Genomic DNA, 19,974 nt, shown 5'->3' on the forward strand with positions numbered 1-19,974 from the left:
GAACCGAACCGTCTCTCGCAGCTGGAGCACGGGGTGGGGGTGAGGGGGGCAAGGCTTCTGTTCTCCCTTCTAGATGCATAGATGGGAAACTGGGGCGCCCCCCAGGGGGCGGGGCCTGAGCCTCTCCCCTCCCCGGGGCGTTATGGAGCCAGACCTTTCTGCCCCAGAAGCTTCCTGTCCTTTTGCCACAAAATCCAGGGGTTCTGGGTTCTAATCTCCTCCCCTTCCCCCTCCCCGCCCTCCCTTAAAACCGTTAAAGTCTGTTTTGCAAACTCCGTGGCAGGGGAGGGGGCAGGGGAGGCCCCCGAGGGCCGAGAGACACGGGCTGGTGTTGCCACCTGGTGGCCACGGGGGAATCCGAGACGACGGGAGGAGCTCGGGTGGGGAGGGACGGAAAGAGGGCAGATTCAGGGTCCGAATGGGGCGGGGGGGGGGGGGGCTGCGGAGCGTTGAGGGCGAAGAGAAAGGAGGAACCCCAAGCGCTGACCCTGGGTGGAGGGCGAATCGACCCCTAAGAGGGGTGGAGCTGGGGGAAGGAACCATGGCTCCTGATTTCAGGGGACCCGCTCCCCCTCGGGCTGTCCCTCCCCTTGCCCAGTCCTGATCGGGTAGAGTTCGGAGTGATCATCCAGTTGTGTCTCATTTATTAAAACGGAAGGCTCATTTATTCAGCCATAAGCCCCCTCCCCCACCCCACAGCTCTGTGAGTTCAGTATTATCCTCACCCCCATTCTACAGGGGAGGAGACTGAGGCTGAGGAGGGGCCATCACTTCCTTCAGAATGATTAGAGCACCCCACCTCCCCTTGTTTTCCCCACCACCAGCTCCTCAGAGCCTGGACACCCTGCAGCGCCCGCAGGAACTCTGTGCCCAGACTCCCCATCAAGTGCTCCTGGGACAAGACGTCCAGCCTCGGGTCCTAGGATCAGCATGAGCCCCCCCCTCCCCCCTCCAGCCTATTCAACACCGAATCCCTTCCCCCATGGTGTCTTGGGGGGGGGGGGGTAGCAGCTTCCATTTTCTGGCGCTTTCTAGAGTTCCCACCAGAGGACATGTTGCAAGACTTGCTAGACAGAGTCGGGGGCGGGGAGGGTGGTGGCATCAGAGCCTCGAGGGTGGAAATGGGGTCTGGGTCACCTGGCCCAGGTTTGACTCCCACCAGTGCTGTGTAGCTTCAGCCTAGCCACTTGCCCTCTCTGAGCCTCAGTGGCCGTGTCTGTAAGATAGAACAGCCATGTACCTCTCGAGGTGGTTGTGGGGGTTCAGGACATCGCGGGAGTGTTTAGACAGAATAAGCTGGGTATGCAACGTTTGCTTAATAACCGGCTGTCTTCAGGCTTCCTGCCTGAAGGACGACTTTCCCCTCCGTCCCTCAGGCCTCCAGGCCGGTGTGCGAAGGGCCACTGAATACGGGAGTCTGTATTAGGTCTCCCAAGAGCAGTGAGAGTCCAGCCGCCTGGGCAGGGCTGCCCTCCAGACCATCCTGCCTTCCCGGCTCCGGAGTCTGAGCCTCAGGGTGTCCTCGCACCTGTCTCCTGTCCTCCGAGGGCAGCTCCGTGTCCAAGGCCAGCTCAGGAGTGCCCTGAAGCAGCTGTGTCTTCTCCTTGAGATGCCCGGGCGTGTCCAGGTCCGTTCCCTCACCTTTTTCCCAGGACACGTTCACCACCAGGGCCTCTTTTTGGTACACCTCCTCTGGGAAGTCTGCCGGGCTTGTCCACTGCCAAGCCTAGATAGGAAGGGTGGGCCCGAGGCTGTGGGCAGCGCCCTATTTCCTATCCACACGGGGAGTGGATCGTGCTCCTGCTGGCTTAATTCTCTAAAATCCTGAGACCAATTCGAGGATCAGCTCTAAATCAGTGACCCCCCCCCCATTCGGCATCCCCTTGGGAAGTCCTCCCCGGCCCCCCATTTCTCTTTGGGAAATTGTTCCTCTTCTCACTGTTGATGTGATTGGGCAGGCAGGGCAGTGTCCCCGCCCCAATTTGAGTGATGGACATGTGACCTGGCCCAGCCAATCAGAGCACTCTAGCCCCTGACTCCATGAGCATGTGGCCCAAGCTGGGCCAATCAGTGATAGCCCTGAGACTTTGGCTGAAGTGAATGGGGAAAACGGCACCTGCTTCCACTGGGGAAAGTCTGCGCCTGGCTGGGAGGGGAGACTGCGGGCAGAACAGCAGCCCAGACAAATGGATGTTCAGTGTCGGGATTCCTAGATCTAGCCATGCCTGAAGACCACCATCCAGGGAATCCTCCCCTTACACCCCCCCCACCCCCACCCCCACTGGGTTCTTCTGTTGTTTCTGCTGCTAGGAAATGACCCACAGGAGGTTCCTCTCTGGGCCTCTGCTTGTCAGTGTGTGAAATAGGACGGGTTTTTGGAATCCCTGTGTCAGTGGTTAGGGGAGAATAAAATGAGTGAAGGCATGGCCATTACTCTGTAGAACCCCAGCCCAGAGTATAGACCCAATAAATAAGACCTTAAATTAGAAAAGGTGTGCCCTTACCTGCTTCCCCTGGCTGCTATGGAACTCGACCACAGTGCTGGCACAGGGTGTGGGCAGGGGCGGGCACAGATACCGCGCAGCCCTGGGGAGGGAAGGGAGCTGGTCGGAGGAGCAGTGTTTCTATCCGTTCTTACTTTTTCATTGTTCTGTCTTATTTTGTTCATCTTCACTAGGTTATAAAGGGAGAAATGATGTGGATGGGTGGTGGGGGGGGGGGAGGCGGGCATCTGACAGACTTTGTTTCAAATCCCAGCTCAGCCCCCACCGCTGGATACTTTGGACTCTCTGAGCCTCAGTTTCCTCATCTGTAAACTGGGCACCAATACCTACTATTGCCATTACGGACCATCTTGGGGGGGATGGTGTAAGTTACCTGTTCAGGCCGAGGTACCCAAGGACGCCCAGGAGAAGGATGCTCAGGAAGCTCCCCAGAGACGCGAGGAGTACGGACAAATCGAACTGGGAAACCTGGACTTCTGGGAGTGGGAGAGGTCGGGTTGGGGGAGGGACACCTCCTGCCTCTTACTGGGAAGGGAGGTGGGAGGGCTGGACCCTCCATCAACTCGCTGCTGACCATGGCATGCCATGGGTCCCTCTGTGCCTCAGTTTCCTCATACGTGAAGCCGGAGACCGGGGAACCCACTTGCCCTGTGTCTGCGGGACAAAGGCCTGGCCCGCCGCGCCCAGGACACCGTGGCTCCAAGTGCCCGCAGGTTGTGCCCATGTGGTTGCTCCCCTGGACCCAGACCTGCCACCCCACGCAAGGACCGACTGCCTGGTTCTCTTGGGACCAGATTTCACCGTAAGGACAACAGGCAGCGACTATGGCAGGAACAGGGATCATCTGATTGCCAAATCTCTTCCAGCCACACACCCCAGGACAACGGAGCCCGCCTCCTTATCTTTGCGATAAGAGAGACACTCATTCATTCACATTCACTCACTCAATAAATAGCCCCCTGCCCCCTCTACCTCCCCTGGAGCCCCCAGGCTGGAGGGGGGGGGTGGTGGGACAGAGCCTGGGACACAGACACTCTCCCTCACCCACTCCCAAGATGTCAGGCCAGGAAGGAAGGGCAGTAACAACTAGGGGGGCAGGGGGCGGGGTGGGCACCCAGAGGAAAGCGTGGAAGGCTTCCTGGAGGAGGAAGCGTATGAGCTGGGTTTTGGAGGATGGAAAGGAGTTAGCGGGAAGCACAGACATTCCGGGCAGAGCCGCCTGCACAGGCAAGGCAACAGGAGTGTGAGAGAAGGTTCCGGAAGGGAAAAACCGCAAGAAGAGGTGGGAACAGAGTGAGGTGGGACTTCCTCCTGAGGGTGATGCACTGGGGGCAGGGGCAGGGCCAGGGCGGGGCGGCTGGGGGAGGCTTGGGCCGGGGCAGTGCATGCTGGGTAAGCCCCCGGGCCCTGTCCTCCTACTCACCGAAGCTGAATGGCTGGGGTTGGCTCCAGGCGCCCTGCAGCGTCCCTGTGTCTGCTCGAACCTGCACGGTGTAGGCTGTGCCAGCCCGAAGGCCACCAAGGGTGACCTCGGTCTCCGTGGGCTTCACAGACAGCTCTGTGGGAGGGAGGCAGGCGCGGGTTCCTAGACTGCCTTTACTCCCATCGGGCGATGGGATGCCCGGGGCCTGGCTGGGCAGCGACACCCTAGGAGTGGCAATGGGGACTCAAGGCGTTTTGCTGAAAACTCTTAATGCACCCACGCACCTGGGCTTATTTGGAGGAATCTTCGTCACCAAAATATCTAGCGAATGGTGCTATTTTTCTCAAATCCTGACCTCTGCAGGCTCCTTGCTCTGTCCCCTGCCCAGACCCACCTGCCTTTTCCTCCAAGCTCTTCAGAGACGCCAGGTTCTGTTACACCTCAGGGCCTTTGCACGGACAGTCCGCCCCTCCTCTACTTTGTTCACCCTTTCCCCGGATACCCGCGTGGTTTCCTCCCTCTCCTCCTTAAAAACACTTTTTCGGGGCGCCCCGGGGGCTCAGTCGTTTGAGCCTCCGACTTCGGCTAAGGTCATGAATCTCACGGTCTGTGAGTCTGAGCCCCACGTCGGGCTCTGTGCTGACAGCTCAGAGCCTGGAGCCTGCTTCCGATTCTGTCTCTCTCTCTCTCTGCCCCTCCCCAGCTTGTGCTCTCTCTCTCTTTCTCTCTCTCAAAATAAATAAAAATCTTAAAAAAAATAAAATAAAGCCCTCCATAAAAATCCTCACGATGAGAATACCGCTGTCGGCCGTTATCAAGAAGAAAAAAACTCCTAGAAGCCTCAGTCGATATTCTTTGTGTACATTGAAGATAGAATATTCTTCAAACGGAATTTGGGGGGAACGGGTAAATGTGGCCAACGGGTGGTTCGTGCGCTAATGTTCAGCAACCTGACTTTTGGCAGATGGGTTTTCGGTAATGGCCGCTGCCAGCTACGCCGCCCCGAATAAGCCACCGAACCCCACTCAGCCTCATTTACCCCCTCTAAGCGATGGGCGGCCAGGCTGATGGCAGGTGTCTTTGATACCTGGGTGTCCCCCCACTGCCCCCGGGGCATCTGTGCCTTGACCGGTGAGTGCTAGGTGCTTGGTGGGAAGGCAAGACACGAAGAGGCAGGTCTCGCTGGCCCGGCCCATTGCTGCAGGAGGTGGGGGGTGTGAGGCCGTATCGGAAAGGCCGTGTTCCCCGCGTGGGAGAGGGGGGCCCTAGTGAGACTGGCCCGGCGTGTTCTCACTTCTTCCCCTCCTAAGGGGCGAGAAGGGGCACCTGACTGAGCCCAAGTCCAGGCTGCCTTAACCCTTGAGCGGGAATCCCGCTCCAGGCCTCAGTGTTCCCATCTGTGAAATGGGGACAGCTGGGGATTCACAGGAGGGGCTGCCACTCACACACGAGGTATGTTGTGGGCACAAGGCTGCTGCCCCCTGGGGGCCCGGAAAGGGCCGTCGAGACTCGGAGCCCATCTCCTGGGGTTATGGGTGGGAAAACCAAGGCCCAGAGAGGGGCAGCGAGGCGCTCGGGGTCCTGCAGCCAGGCAGACCTCAATCCCAGACCCCTTCTCCCCGCAGCCAGACCCGCGCTGCCTCACGTACTGGACATCTGGCCTCCATCCTTCTCCTGGCAGAGCACGACGTACTCCTTCAGGACGCCAGGGCAAGTGCTCAGCACGGAGGGTGCCCACTCCACCGTCACGGAGTCCTGGCTGAGCCTTTTCACCAGCACGTGTTGTGGGCTTCCGGCCCCCGGGGCTGCAACCGCGGCCATGGTCAGTTCCAGGAGTACCGGCTGAACCCTTCCTTCCCGCGTGCCCAGCCTGGCCCCGCGCAGAGCCCCACGCGGGTGACCTCGGCGGCAGAGTCGGGCGGGCCCGGGTTCGAGTCCTGGCTCCCCGGCCAGGCGCCATCATTTCTCTTCTCTGCGCCTCACTTTATTAAATCTATAAAATGGGGCGAGGCCGCTCGGGGCGTCTACAGGAACCCCCGTCTGCGTGTCTGGCTTCTGGCCAAGGCCTGGCCCGGAGTAAGTGCCCCTGAATGTCCCTTCCCTCCTCCTCACGCCCAAGGCCGCTGCCAAGCCCTCCGGAGGGACCACCCCGTAGGTCTGGGCTACTCACCGTGGCCCCCGAAGTGGTAGGTGGACAAGACCGTGGACCACGAGGTGGGCTTCTGTGGGTGTGCGGACGCGAAGATCGTGATGCGGTAACACATCTTCTGCTCCAGCGCCCCGGATGCCCTGCTCCAGCTGTAGGTTGCTGGAAGGATTGGCCCGGGCCAGGCCAGTAAACAGGTTGTATTTCCCTCCACGTCTCGGCGCTGGCTGTGCCTCGTGCCGGGAACTCCCAGAGAGCGCTCCTGCTCATGCTTCAAAACCCTCACACCAATGTCCCCTCTTCCAGGATCCCTCCCTTATCCCCCCACAGCCCGTCCCCGCCCCCCGCCCCAGCCCAGCCCTTCCTCTACAGGGCCTGGTGGGCCTGTCCCCAGCTCTGCCTCCCCAGTCTGCGGACTCCTCACGGGCCAGTCTGAGGCTGAGGTTCCTGGCGGAGGCCAGGCCCAGGGTAGGAAGCGGGAGGGAAGACGCGAGGTTGCGGGGGCCATGAGGCCTCCCCGTTTTCCTCCGGAGGCCTCATTAAATTTGCCACCAGTATGTTGCTAGCTGCACCTTCTCTGGCACGGGTGAATGTTTAACAGGCACCCTGGGATGTGAGACTCATTACCTACTGGGGCGCGATCTGCCCAGGGCTAAGTAAGCCCTGATGCCCCAGGATCCTGGCAGGGAGCTCCCGACCTGCATGGGGGGGAGGGTCCAAGTCTCAGCCTGGCTCCCACCTCTGGGGGACGTCGGGTAAGCAGCCAGGCCTCTCTGGGCCTCACACATCGCACCCGCACGGCCCATAGAGGTCTGACCCGACCAGGGGCTCTAAGGCAGAGGCAGAGGCGGGGCATTACGGTACCCATTCCAGTAGGGTCCCGATCCTGGGGTGGAGTCAGGGTGCAGGTGGTCAGGCTCCTGTCCTGGCCCCGGGGCTGCCACTCGATGCAGTAGGTCATGTCCGGGGCCCAGGCTGGCCAACGCATGATGGTCCCGTTGGCGCCGGCGCTGATATTCAGAACCCCTGGTTTTGGAAGGAGCGGAGAGAGCCACGTGAGAACAGGTGCCCCCTTCTCCCGCCAGTCCAAGGCTCCCGTAGCCCCGTGCCATCCTCTGGCCAAACCCTAACCCCTCGGGGCCGCGGGTATCTCTGCCTGGCTCTGTCTCCTCACACTGGGGGCCACCGGGCTGGGGGCCGGGCCCAGGGGCTGTTTGAATAAGTTCGGTCGTCTCCAGGTCCGACCATGAGTTCCCTGCTAAGACGCCCACCGTCCACCGTCCGCGACGCCTGTACGCGCGCGCGCGCGCGCGCGCGCGCGCGCGCACACACACACACACACACACACACACACGCATGCGCACCCCTCCCCTTCCCGCCCCGCCAGCCCGGGGAGCATCTCTTGTTCCAGCAGATGTCTGGCCACCCACCTCCTGCCTCACCCAGGGACGGGTGGGTGTGGTGCCGGATGGGCCTCCTGGCCTGGGCACAAGAACACATCCACTCAGCTCCCGGCTCATCTCTCCCACTCCCTACCGCAAGGGCGTCTGCAACAGCCTTGGGGAGGTGGGCACGACTTCTAATTCCGGGGTCCACAACTAGCACGTATTGAGCGCCGACTATATGCGCCGGGCCCGTGTGAGGGCTTTGCTATACCCTTCGCTACCAACGGGGACCGTGATCACCCCACTAACACAGACTCGGAGGCTCAGGGAGGGAGAGCCACTGGCCCAAGGTCACACAGCGGGGCCATGACCCAAACCAGGCCGGGAGCTGACCGGCTCGCTGCTGTGCCAGTGGCTTCACCCATCTGAGCCTCAGTCATGTCATCTCTGAAATGGGCATCGTCGTAACAGCCCTGTGCTCACAGGGTTGCCGGGTGGCTCGGTGGGGCCGGGACCGGGGTGTGAGTGAGGCAACGATCGGGCACAAAATGTGAGGCACTGAAGAACTCAGTCGTCAAGGTAAATGTTGTTTTAAATGCGATATTTAAAAAAAAAAAAAAAATCAAGGGGCACCTGGGTGGCTCAGTCGTTTAAGCGTCCGGCTGGGGTCACGATCTCACGGTTCGTGGGTTCGAGCCCCGGATCGGGCTCTGTGCTGTCAGCTCAGAGCCTGGAACCTGCTTCAGATTCTGTGTCTCCCTCTCTCTCTGCCCCTCCCCCACTCGTGCTCTCTCTTTCTCTCTCTCTCTCTTAAAAATAAGTCAATAAAACATTAAAAATAAAATAAAATATAAATAAAGCTAAAGAAGTCAAAACATGAACGGAAAAGTATGTGATGGGCACAATTTACAATCGCCAAAAGGTGGAAACAGCCCAAGTGTTCATCCGTGGATGAACAGGTCAATGCGCCGGGGTCCCGGCCACGCGATAGAATATTCCTCGGTCATAAAAAGGAAACGTGGATGAACTTGGAAAACGTCAGGCTGGTGAAAGAAGCCAGATACAAGAGGCCACGTGGTGTGTGACCCCGTTTCCGTGAAATCTATAGAGACAGAAAGCGGGTTAGTGGTTGCCAAGGGCTGGGGAGAAGGGGGGTGGGGAGTGACGGCTGATGGGCACGGGGTCTCCCTTTGAGGGTGATAGAAATGTTCTGGAACCGGACAGAGGTGATGGTTGCGCATCCCTGCGAATGTCCTAAATGCCACTGAATCGCACCTGTTAAAGTGGCTGGTGTTGCTACGCGAATTTCACCTCAATAAAATATGTGTGTGCGCATACGTGCCCGTATACATAAATATAAATCTTGATTTGTTTCGTTATACGTATAAATACATGTACATATTTAATTATGTATATGTATACATAATGAACAAACATCAAGATTTTTATTTTATGCTGGGGGGGGGCGCAAGCGAGACAGAGGGAGAGACAGGAAGACACAGGGAGAAGCGGGGCTCCCCCGAAGCGGGGCTGGAGCTCCCCTGCTGTGGAACTCGAACTCACGAACCCGCGAGATCATGACCTGAGCCGAAGTCAGATGCTTCGTGACTAAGCCACCCAGGCGCCCCAGATATCAAGATTTTAAGTGAAGGTAGGATCAATCCTGTGCCCGCCTCGCCCACCACACCCTGATCTCACCCTGGTCCCCGTACAACTTTATTTACAAAAACAGGTGGTTGGTCTGGGCTGTACTTTGCCAGCTAGAGTTTTGGTGTTTGCGCGTTTGCTTTAAATACTGCGTTGTAACATGACATGCCCTAATTAGTTGATTTTGACACATTCCTAAATTCGACACCCCCTTCACTTTGTGCCTCACCTGCCTCCCCGCTCCCCGCCCCGACCCCCCTGCCTGGCGGAGGCTCAGAGTAGGTTCTCAGATCCCAGAGGCCCTCCCGCAGCCCTCCCCGGCCAGAGGAGACACCTGGGTGGGTGTGGGCATGGGCAGGAATGTGCCACGTCTGGTTGGGGCCGGGGCCGAAGCGATTCTGGGAGACGACAGCCAGGTCATAGGCGGCGCCGGAGATATTGATGAACCTTCTCAGCTGCAAGGTCTTTGTGGCCTTGGGCTTACACGGGCAGGACAGCATGTGCAGGTGGACACGGTAGGTCACCTCCCCGCCAGACTTGGACCTGAGGCAGCCTTCTGGAAGCTCAAGCTGGGGCAGCTGTGGGGAGTGGGAGAGGCTTGCGGAGGCCTGACCCCGGTCATCATCCCCAGGGTGCGGCCCCCGGGCAGACTCATCCATGGGCCAGGGCCTGTGCCAAAAATTAAAACAAAACAACACAACCAGCCCCCGCCCCCTGTCCCCCCAAAAGAAACCCTCCGTGCTGCCAGGGCGGCTGGAAAATAGCCATTCATGTCCGGTGCATGTTGGTCTGAGGAGGAAATAATTTGGCGAAACTCACAGAGAGCCAGGGAAAAAAATGTTTTCGTTTTCTGGGGGTTTTTTTGGTGGGTTTTTTTTTTTCCCATCTTTGGAAAAGCCTGGAAATTTTTCCTAAGAAAAGGAATTCGAATGAGAGGAAAGCCAGGAAGTGAAAGAGCTTTACTGCAGCCTTTACCGCGACAGCCCGTTAGGGAGCTGGCCGCGTTAATTATGGTGAAGCCAGGCGGCGCAACATTTGGTGGTTTTGCACCCTGACTTGGCCAGGAGAGTTTCCCTCTGTGCCTCAGTTTCCTTCCCTGTAAAATGGGGGTTAATTAGACTGTTCTTAACGGGTTGTTTATTATCTCCCATCTAGACTGACATGGCCGACCCCTGGCCTGCCGGCTTGCACCCCAGCCCCTCACAATCTGGCCCCCACCTGGCAGCCGGGGGAAGTCTACGAACACCTGCACCCCGCCATATCCCTCCTCTGCTCACATACTCTCCATTGCTCCCAATTACCCTGCAGAGTCAAACCCACGGTCCTTGCCACCTCCACGGCTCTTCCCCATGTCCTACTCGTGCCCTGACTCCAGCCTCTTTCTTGTCTCCTTCTGCCCATCCCAGGCCACCCTACAGCCCTGGGCCGGCCCATTACCTGCCCATCCAGAGTCACCTGCCTCTTCCCGTCTGGGCGGAGTGCCCCCACCGAGAACCTCCAGCTGGGCTGTGGGAGACGTTCTGCAATGAATGGAATGGGCAAGACAGTGACGCTGGGGGCGTTCCCTTGCCTGCCGCCACCCACAGACCCCCGATGGGGACCCCCCGCCCCGCCTTGAAACACAGGATTCCCATGGGATGTTAGTTTGCAAAATCTGAAAACATGGAGATCTAGTCTCCAACGACGTGGCTATACTTAACGCTAGAAAACTACACTTTGAAATGGCTAAAATGGTACATTTTATATATGATGGGCTTTTTACCACACATTTTTTTTTTTTTTTCCAAAGTCTGAAAATAACTCTTGGAGTTGTTTTCCGGCAGATAATGCACTTGGGCAGGAGGAGACCCCAGATCACAAGGCCAGGAGCAAATGTTGCCAGTGGCCTCATTCTTCCCTCCCTCTCGGACCCCGTCGCCTGTTTACTGACACCCGCCGCCTTATTTCCAAGGCCCACTGCTGAATTCTTCTTCTTCTTTTTTTTTAATGTTTATTTATTTTTGAGAGCGAGAGAGACAGAGCATGAGCAGGGGCAGAGAGAGAGAGGGAGACACAGAATCCGAAGCAGGCTCCAGGCTCTGAGCCATCAGCACAGAGCCCGACGTGGGGCTCGAACTCACGGACCGTGAGATCGTGACCTGAGCCGAAGTCGGACGCTCAACCGACGGAGCCACCCAGGCGCCCCTCCACTGCTGCATTTCTAATGCCTGCCCTGGTTCCTGTGACTCTAGGTGCTCTCACCAGGCGGGACACACACGGGGCTGCTCCAACTGCTCCAGGGATCTCCTGGGGCTCCCGGCCTGAGCCGCCGCCTCCGCAGCTGGAATTCCTGGGCTGCGTCCATCTGCAGGGGGCAGAGGCATGACTCTGGCAAGAAACAGGTCAGACATCAACCTGAAGGGCTGTCCCACACCTGGGGGTGCCCCGGGGCTTGGCACTTGGCACTTAGCTGTCATACACTTTTTTTTTTTTTAATATTTTAACGTTTGTTTTTTAAGACGGAGAGACAGAGCACAAGTGTGGGGGGAGGGGCAGAGAGAGAGGGAGACACAGAATCGGAAGCAGGTTCCAGGCTCCGAGCCGTCAGCACAGAGCCCGACGCGGGGCTCGAACCCACAAACCGCGAGATCATGACCTGAGCTGGAGTCAGATGCTTGACCGACTAAGCCACCCGGGCGCCCCAGTCGTCATACACTTATTGAGTGCCAGCTGTATGCTGGGCCCTAGGGACACTGTGGGAATAGGCCAGGGCCTGTCCCCTTGGAGCTTCAAGATCACCCATTCTTCTGGGGCGCCTGGGTGGCTCAGTCGGTTAAGCGGCCGACTTGGGCTCAGGTCATGATCTCACGGTCCGTGAGTTCGAGCTCCGCGTCTGGCTCTGTGCTGACAGCTCAGAGCCTGGAGCCTGTTTCAGATTCTGTGTCTCCCTCTCTCTGACCCTCCCCCGTTCATGCTTTGTCTCTGTCTCAAAAATAAATGAACGTTAAAAAAAATTAAATAAATAAAAAATTTAAAAAAAAAGATCACCCATTCTGCCCCTGCCCTAGGTCAGAGTCCCGGCAAGGCCACCCATGGGGATGTGCCCCTGATCAATGGCTTCTCGCCCCCCCAGGCTGTTTCCTCACCTGTGAACTGGGAATAATCCCATACTGAACTACAGGGTGGGCCAGGAAGCACACAGAGAATTTAGCACTGGGCCTGGCACCCAGTGGGTGCTCAATTAACGCTAGCTTGCTGCAGCTCTTGTTATATTATTCTCACCGAAGCCAGCATCATCCTGACGTCCACAGTGGCCCTAGGACAAGATCATATATATACATATATATATACACATATATACATATATATACATATACACATATATATGTATATATACGTATATATACATATACACATACATATATACATATACATATACACATACACATATATATAATATATACATATATATACACATATATACATATACACACACACACACACACACACATATGAATGAACCTGTGACCATTTCGGTGTTGAGAAATACTAGCTCTTTTCATTGTAAACAATTATTTTAGGGGCACCTGAGTGGCTCGGTCGGTTAAGCGTCCGACTTCGGCTCAGGTCATGATCTCACGGTCCGTGAGTTCGAGCCCCGCGTCGGGCTCTGTGCCGACAGCTCGGAGCCTGGAACCTGCTTCGGATTCTGTGTCTCCCTCTCTCTCTGCCCCTCCCCTGTTCCTGCTCTGTCTCTCTCGGTCTCAAAAATAAATAAACGTTAAAAAAAAAATTTCTAATTAAACAATGATTTTACGTGCAATGTGGGAGCTTGGGTCGGAGCCAGGAACAGAAAGAGGATGTTTGTAAAAATAAATAAATAAATAAATAAATAACCAGAAATAAAAGAGGACATTCGCGGAAAAACAAGTGACCTCTGCAATTTAATTCATAACAACATGCCAACAGCCATCTCAGTTGCAAACAAACACACTCAAGAAAGTGAGATATTAACATGCGGGGAAGCTGGGTGGAGTTTCTGCGGGAGTTGTCGGCTTCCTGGAAACTTTACGGAGAATCTAAGATTCTTCTAGAATTACAAGTTTACTGAAAAGATTTCAGGAGGCAGGGGCGCCAGGGTGGCTCAGTTGGTGAAGCGTCCAACTCTTTTAATTTCGGCTCAGTTCACGATCTCGAGGTTCGTGGGTTCGAGCCCCGCATCGGGATCTCTGCTGACAGCTCAGAGCTTAGAGCCTGCCTTCAGACTCTGTGTCTTGCTCTCTCTCTCTCTGCCCCTCCCCTGCTTGCGCTCTCTCTCTCTCTCTCTCTCAAAAAAAAAAAAAAAAAAGAAAGAAAGAAAGAAAAGGAAAAAAGAAAAAATCTTAACAAAAATTACTTTAGGTGGCAAAACCTGTATGTCTATGGTGTTGGGGGTCAGGAAAGTCAGATTTTAGGACACAGCCTGGCCCAGACTTCCTGGTGTGATGCTGAGAGTCCCCCAACATCCCAAGCTTCAGTTCCCTCCTCTGCTAAGGTGCTCAGGGGGCTGGAAATAAAACAGAGAGAGACGCCTTTCGCCATCAGAGGCCCCATACCACTGCCCCTGACTGATTCCGTTGACCTGATGGCATAACAGAGACAGAGGGGCCCAACATTGGGAGGGACGGCGAGGCTGACGCTGAGGCGGCTCCCAGACCTCAAGATGCTCCCAGTCTGAGGGAGGAGGAGACGCCATAATTCAGAGGCTGGAGGCCTCTGTCTCTCCCAAACTAGGGGCTGCTTCTTCTTTTTTTTTTTTTAAGTTTATTCATTTTGAGAGAAAGAGAGAGAGAGATGGAGAGAGCACAAGCAGGGCAGGGACAGAGAGAGAGAGGGGAAGAGAAAATCCCCAACAGCCTCCATGCTGTCAGCGGAGATCCCACAAACCGTGAGATCGTGACCTGAGCTGAGATCAAAGTGTTGGGACGCTTAACCGACGGAGCCATCCAGGTGCCCCCCAGACTAGAGACTTCCTGGGCGCTAAGCAAGGGCTGAGATTTCTGGCAGGCCCAGCTGGCTCTGCCCCGGGATGGGGGGAACCAGCAGGGGCGGCAGAGGGTAGCCAAAGAATGAAGGAAGGTCCAAAAAAGTCATACAGAGAAACAACCTAAGGGTCCGACGATGGATGAATGAAAAAAAAAAAAAAAAAAAAAACCAAAATCAGGTGGTATATATACAATGGACTATCAGCCGTACAAGAAGGAAATCTTGCCGTCTGTGACGACATGAATGGGGGAGTGTATTATGCTAAGTGTAAAAGGATCTCTCGCCCACGTGGAATCTAGAGCAAAGCCACCCGGAAACGTGTGGATACAGAGAACTGATTGGTGGTTGCCAGAGGCAGGGGTGGGCGGTGCGTGACACGGGTGAAGGTGGTCAAAAGCCTGGGGATGTCATGTCCAGCTCGGTGACTGTAGCTAATAATACTGCCTGATGGGGGCGCCGGGGTGGCTCAGTCGGTGACCCGTCCGCCGCCGTCGGCTCAAGGCATGATCTCCGAGTTCGTGAGTTCGAGCCCCGTGTCAGGCTCTGGGCTGCCAGCTCAGAACCTGGAGTCTGCTTGGGCATCTGTGGCTCCCTCTCCCTCTGCCCCTCCCCGCTGGCACTCTCTGTCTCAAAAATTTAAACATTTAAATTTAAATGTTTAAACATTTAAAACATTTAAAAAATAATAACACTAATAACACGGTGTGGTGTATTTGAAAGTTCCTGGGAGAGTAGATCTTCCAAAGGTCTTAGGACAAGAAAAAAGGTTTATAACTTCGTGTGATCATCTCACAATATGTATATAAATATCAAATAAGTATGTTGAACACCTGAAACCAATATAATGTTATATGTCAATTATATTGAAGAAGATGAAGAAGAAGAAGAAGAGGAGGAAGAGGAGGAGGAGGAGGAGGAGGAGGAGGGAAGGGAGGAGTGGAAGCGGAAGGGCAGCTTCCTGGAGAGGCGGCCCTGGAGCTGGACCCTGAAGGTGGGCTGGATTCTCATGTGCTCAGATAGAAAGGAAAGCACACAGATGGAGAAGACTGCATGGGTAAAGGCAGAGCCTGGAAATGCCGGGCATGAGCAGAGACTAACAGCCATTCAGGAGGGGACCAGAGGAAGCACGAGGCAGGTGAGGGTACCTAGGGCCAGCCGAGGAAAGGATGCCCTCCTGAGGGTAATAGGGAGCCATGGAAGGTGTGCGAGCGAGGGAGGTCACGACGAGAGCTGAGTGTCAAGGAGACCCCAGAGGCTAGAAACAAGGCAAGAGTGGAGGCCAGGTAGGAGGGGGGAAGGGTGTAGAGACGGTGAAACTGATTTGGGGGATGGAGCTGCCCCGGGGAGAGGCCTGTGTTCTCCCCCCCGCCCGGGGAATAAACTCACCAGCTTCCAAAGGCTGCCGGCTGTCCGGTGCCGGAACTGGACCTCGGCGCCATCCTGGCGGGCTGGGGTCTCCCACTTCATGAGCAGCCGCCCCGCGGAGCCAGACACCTTGATGTCTCCCAGCAGCGGTGGGTCGTATTTAACTGGAAGCAGAGATGGGGTTTGGGGAGGGGGCCAGCATATGCGTGAGTTACTGGTCCTGAAAATTTCAGAACATCCGTCCCACCCAGCCCAGGGTAACTGACTAAGCCCCCAGTATGTGAATCGGGGAAACCCTTACATGCTCCGTCTAAGCCTGGGAGGGAAATATCAATACCCCTTAGAGCAATGCTATAGTGAGACAGGCGCTTTTGTAAGTTGCTGACGGGGAGGGTCGTTGACAATCTATTTTTCTAGAGGACGATTAGGGAAATCTTACTAATTTTTTAGACCCTGACCCAAAGAGAGACGTCTATCATTCTTTCTGCATCTTGGTCACACCATGCCTGATTCTACCGCAGGGCCTTTGCACTTGCTGTCGCTCTCATGTCCTCCACCTGGAACACACTTTTCTACGCTTTATTCCTGTTGGATCTTTTTTTTTTTTTTTTTTTTATCCTTCCGGGCTCAGCTTGAGCCGGAAGCCTCCTTGGCCTCCCAGCGGTATCTCCTCGTATGTCATAATCATGCCTCGTTCATCACCCCCACTTGATTCTGGGCTCCACGAAGGCAGAGAGAGGCAGGGCCACGAGTACAGTGAAGCAAGAAAGGCAAGGGTGTACAAAGACACGGTCGGATCCTGTCTTTAATTAACCAATTAATTTATGAGTTTAGAGGGGTTTTGTTTGTTTGTTTGTTTGTTTTTGAGAGAGAGAGTACGAGCAGGGGAGGGGCAGAGAGAGGGAGAGAGAGAATCTTAGGCAGCCCAGCGCGGAGCCGATGTAGGACTCCATCTCAGGACTGTGAGATCATGACCTGAGCCAAAATCAAGAGTCGGACGCTTAACCGACTGAGCATATTTTAAAACGCGGTATTTTAAAACCGACCCCATATTTTAAAACGCGGTATTTTGTTCACCGTGGATTTTTTTCCCCATGAATTTTGATTTTTTAAAAATATTGCATTACCGCAGTGTTTATATCGACTCGCGAGGTTTGGGGCACCCCTGGGAAATGTTGTGCCCCAGGCGGGCTCCCTTCTCACCTCACCCAATCCCAGCTCCGAGCTGCAGACTTTGGTGGCCTCGCTCGTGTCCCTGTGACTCAGCGGTAGCACACGGTGGGAACTCAGCAACGATATGTCAAAGTGTATGTGGTTGAGTCGTGAAAACAGACATAGAAGACCCAACAGGGTCCCAGCAGCTTTCACCCAGAAGCCACCTAAGTGCCCGGCAGCTGGGGATTGGCGAGGGGACCATAAAAAACTGCCATGTCTCACGATAGCGTGTGATGTGAAAACAGCTGGCGTTATCGAGCCGCTGGCCGGAATCCCCCCCAGGTCCAGGCTCAGGGACCGGAGGCTTCTCTGGGTGACGAAGGGGCCACGGGGAGGAGGAGGAGGAGGAGAACAGAGTACTGACCTGAGCTATGAAGCATCAGGGTGACCTTGGGTGACTTCTCTGTCCGGTTCCCGGCTCGAGATTCGACCCAGAGGGTGACGGCCTGCAGCACAGATATGCCGTCCTGGTCGGAGAACTGCACCTTGGTGGCCGAGCCCGCGGCAAAGTAGCAACAGCGCCCGGACCTGAGGCTGGGGAGGGAGAGTGCTGGTGCTCAGTCTGGGGGTCCTCGGGACCCCCAGGGTGCCTCGGCAGAAGGTGTGAGTCGCATCCCAGCATCTTCTTCTGCCCCCTTTGCTCCCCCTCCCCGGCCTGGGGACTCCTTGGGGATCAGCCTGGAACCAAGGGGTTGGGTGTGTGTGTGTGTGTGTGTGTGTGCGTGTGCGTGTGCGTGTGCGTGTGTGTGTGTCTGTGTGTGTGTGTGTGTGTGTGTGTGTGTGTGTGTGTCCCGGAATCTCGCGAGATGGGCTGCCACAGGAGGAAGGAAGATGGGAATGAATGGATGGGAGGATGGACGAGTGAGTGAGAGGGTGGGGACGAGGGGCTAGAGGGATGCCCCCCCCACCTCCCCCCCCCCCCCCCCACAACATAGAGTCCCAGCCCTCTCTTCTCACATGAGAAACTGAGCCTCCCGAAAGGAGCCTGACAAGGTCACACATCTGAGAGCGGGAGCCAGGGTGGGATGATGAATGAGGGTCTGGGAACTGGGGCAGGGTCCTCACCAGCACCTCAGGAAGTGGCTGACCCCAGCCGCGGGGCCCTCGTACCGCCAGGAGCATTCATAACCGGCGCTGAATATCCGGTAGCAGGTCAGGTCCTTGGGGCCTGAAGCCGAGCCTAGAGGAGATACCAGAGGTTTGGGAATGGACCAAGAATCGGGAGGGGCCCCTCCTTGCTGACGCACCCTCAGGGTAAATCTTTGTGACATTTAAGGAACCCGCTCCCAGCCCCCTCCCTGTGCCCTTTTCTCCTCTGCTCACCCCCCTCCGGCCACACCAGTGGACTCCTCACCAGTCCTCAAACACACCAAGCTTACTCCCACCACAGGGCCTTTGCACACGCGGGGCCAGCTGCCTAGAATGCTCTCCCCCCAGATCTTGGCATTCCAGTTTCTCCTTCAGGGTCACCTCCTCGACCACCAGGCAACCTGAAACAGCCCCTTCCTTCATCCCCCACCTCCTCTGGTTTCTCATAGCACATCCTAGGATGCCGTCCATGTACGTGTTTGGCAGTTGGGGTCACGGCCGGTTCTTTCATGCCTAGAACTGTGTCCGCACAGAGTGGGTGCTCAGTGACTATTTCTCGCACAAAAGAGCGGATGAAGAGCCTGTTCAATGGCAGGCCCTCATTGGGGTGCATCGCGAGCACACACGTTCCAGCAATGCCTGCCTCCGGGGAGCCCCAAAATGTCTCACGGCTGCTTAGCCCCCCCACGCTGGACAGACACAGACGCCAAGTCTGCGACCCTGCGAGGGAGGAGACGAGGCTCAGAGAGGCAAGCGACTGATCCAGGACGCCCGAGCTTGGTGAGGATAGGACAGTAGGCCGTCTGGTCACTCCCGAGACCTGAGGCCGGCCTCAAACTTTGGCTGGGCAGGAGAGAGCTGAGGGACCGGCCCCCAGGGATGGGCCAGTCAGAGCCCCGCATGCCCTCTCCCCACAGCGCAGAACTGTTCCAGACCTGAGTCTGCATCCGGATACGGTGGGTCCTGAAAACAGCACCCGCTCGTGCCGCAGGCTTCGGCTGCAAAGGCAACAAAGAGATCGTGACATTCCCAGAGTTCAACTGCATGGGAGAGGGGCTCAGGCCCGGGGCTCGCCAAGTCACCATCCGCCCACCTCTCCACGTTCCCATAAACGGATCCGCCCACCCGCCCTGCCGTCCCTCCACACGTCCAGTCTTCTGCCCATCCATCCACCCGCTTGTTCATCCACGCGTCAACCTCTCAGGCTGCTCTTCCCAGGGTCCCCTGGACCCCTCCCCGTCTCTGATCTCCAGCCCTGCCTCACCCCTGAAGGCCCTGAAACCCTGCCGCTGCTGTTTCCAGAGAGGGAAACTGAGGCACAGAGAGGCAAAGGGGTGGCCTGAGGTCACACAGCAGCAGCAGCTGAACCGGAATTAGAGGTCAAACCCAGCCATCTGCAGGGGTCTGGGCTCCTTCCCATCTGATTCCACAAGACGGAGAGAGTCTATGAGTATATATAAGGTAGGAATATACCATGTACTTCAAACATAATCAGTTATCCTGTATATCACTTATATACATAGTTGTTCTTTACCCTTTCTTAGTATTTCTCACAGAACTCTGGGAAGTGGGAAAGATTCAGGGGTTCGGCCCATTCCACGGAAGACAAAATCAAGACCGGAGGGAGGAGGCCCAAGGTGGACCCCGGAAGCTATGATCAGCGATCTCCCATTTGAGAGAGGGAAAGACTGAGGCCCAGAGACGCAGAACCCACCCCAGAAACCCAGATCCACGGCCTTTCACACACACGTCTCCCAGCAAAGAGCCACCTTGTCTGGGGGGAGCACTCACCGCCCTGCCCTGGAAGCAGGAGCAGAAGGAGGGGGACCAGCCTGGTCAACAACTGCCCCATGAAGTCCATGCAGAGGCCTGCAGCCCCAGATGAGCTTCTGGGTTGCTGGCGAGGCCCAGCCACCCCGTCCTCGCCCTGGAACACATTGAAGCTGAGCAAGAAAGAATGCTAAAAAGATAAAAAAAAAAAAAAAAGTTAGGTGTCATGGCCCCTCCTGGCATAAGTCAAACTGAAAGAGAAACCCAGGAAGTCAGCTCGGTGATGGTGGCCTCATCCCAGCCACAAAGCCACCCGTGGGGCCAGTCTGACCCAGGGCCTTAGATCTCAGGGTCTCTTCCGACCCTAGAAAGACCCAAGCAGGACACCGGGTACCAGCCTCATGAGGGGGCAGCTCTGTGCCCTTG

The 19,974-nt window shown here is 56.3% G+C and overlaps 1 protein-coding gene across 4 annotated transcripts; it reads right to left on the bottom strand.

The window, feature by feature from the left end:
- Window positions 1–627: 627 nt before the first annotated feature.
- On the bottom strand, window positions 628–19,745 carry IL12RB1 (interleukin 12 receptor subunit beta 1). 4 transcript variants are annotated; one of them, XM_047850730.1, is made up of 16 exons: window positions 19,570–19,742; window positions 18,714–18,776; window positions 17,755–17,869; window positions 17,054–17,223; window positions 15,496–15,638; window positions 12,367–12,400; window positions 11,347–11,472; window positions 10,543–10,625; window positions 9,440–9,683; window positions 6,938–7,099; window positions 6,098–6,235; window positions 5,577–5,732; window positions 3,928–4,062; window positions 2,878–2,980; window positions 2,505–2,586; window positions 628–1,726 (listed from the first exon to the last, which is right to left on the bottom strand). In XM_047850730.1, exons 1-16 carry the CDS (start codon window positions 19,637–19,639, stop codon window positions 1,373–1,375), a joined length of 2,178 nt encoding a protein of 725 aa, XP_047706686.1. In that variant the 5' UTR covers window positions 19,640–19,742; the 3' UTR covers window positions 628–1,372. The 4 variants fall into 4 exon arrangements, 3 of the variants coding, with proteins under 3 accessions (XP_047706686.1, XP_047706687.1, XP_047706688.1); XM_047850731.1 differs by having other exon boundaries at window positions 1,515–1,824; window positions 19,570–19,745; XR_007150465.1 differs by having other exon boundaries at window positions 1,662–1,726; window positions 2,505–2,673; window positions 19,570–19,743.
- Between the last annotated feature and the right edge of the window lie 229 nt (window positions 19,746–19,974).

Source organism: Prionailurus viverrinus, chromosome A2, assembly GCF_022837055.1.
Source record: "Prionailurus viverrinus isolate Anna chromosome A2, UM_Priviv_1.0, whole genome shotgun sequence".
Taxonomy (NCBI): Eukaryota; Metazoa; Chordata; class Mammalia; order Carnivora; family Felidae; genus Prionailurus; species Prionailurus viverrinus.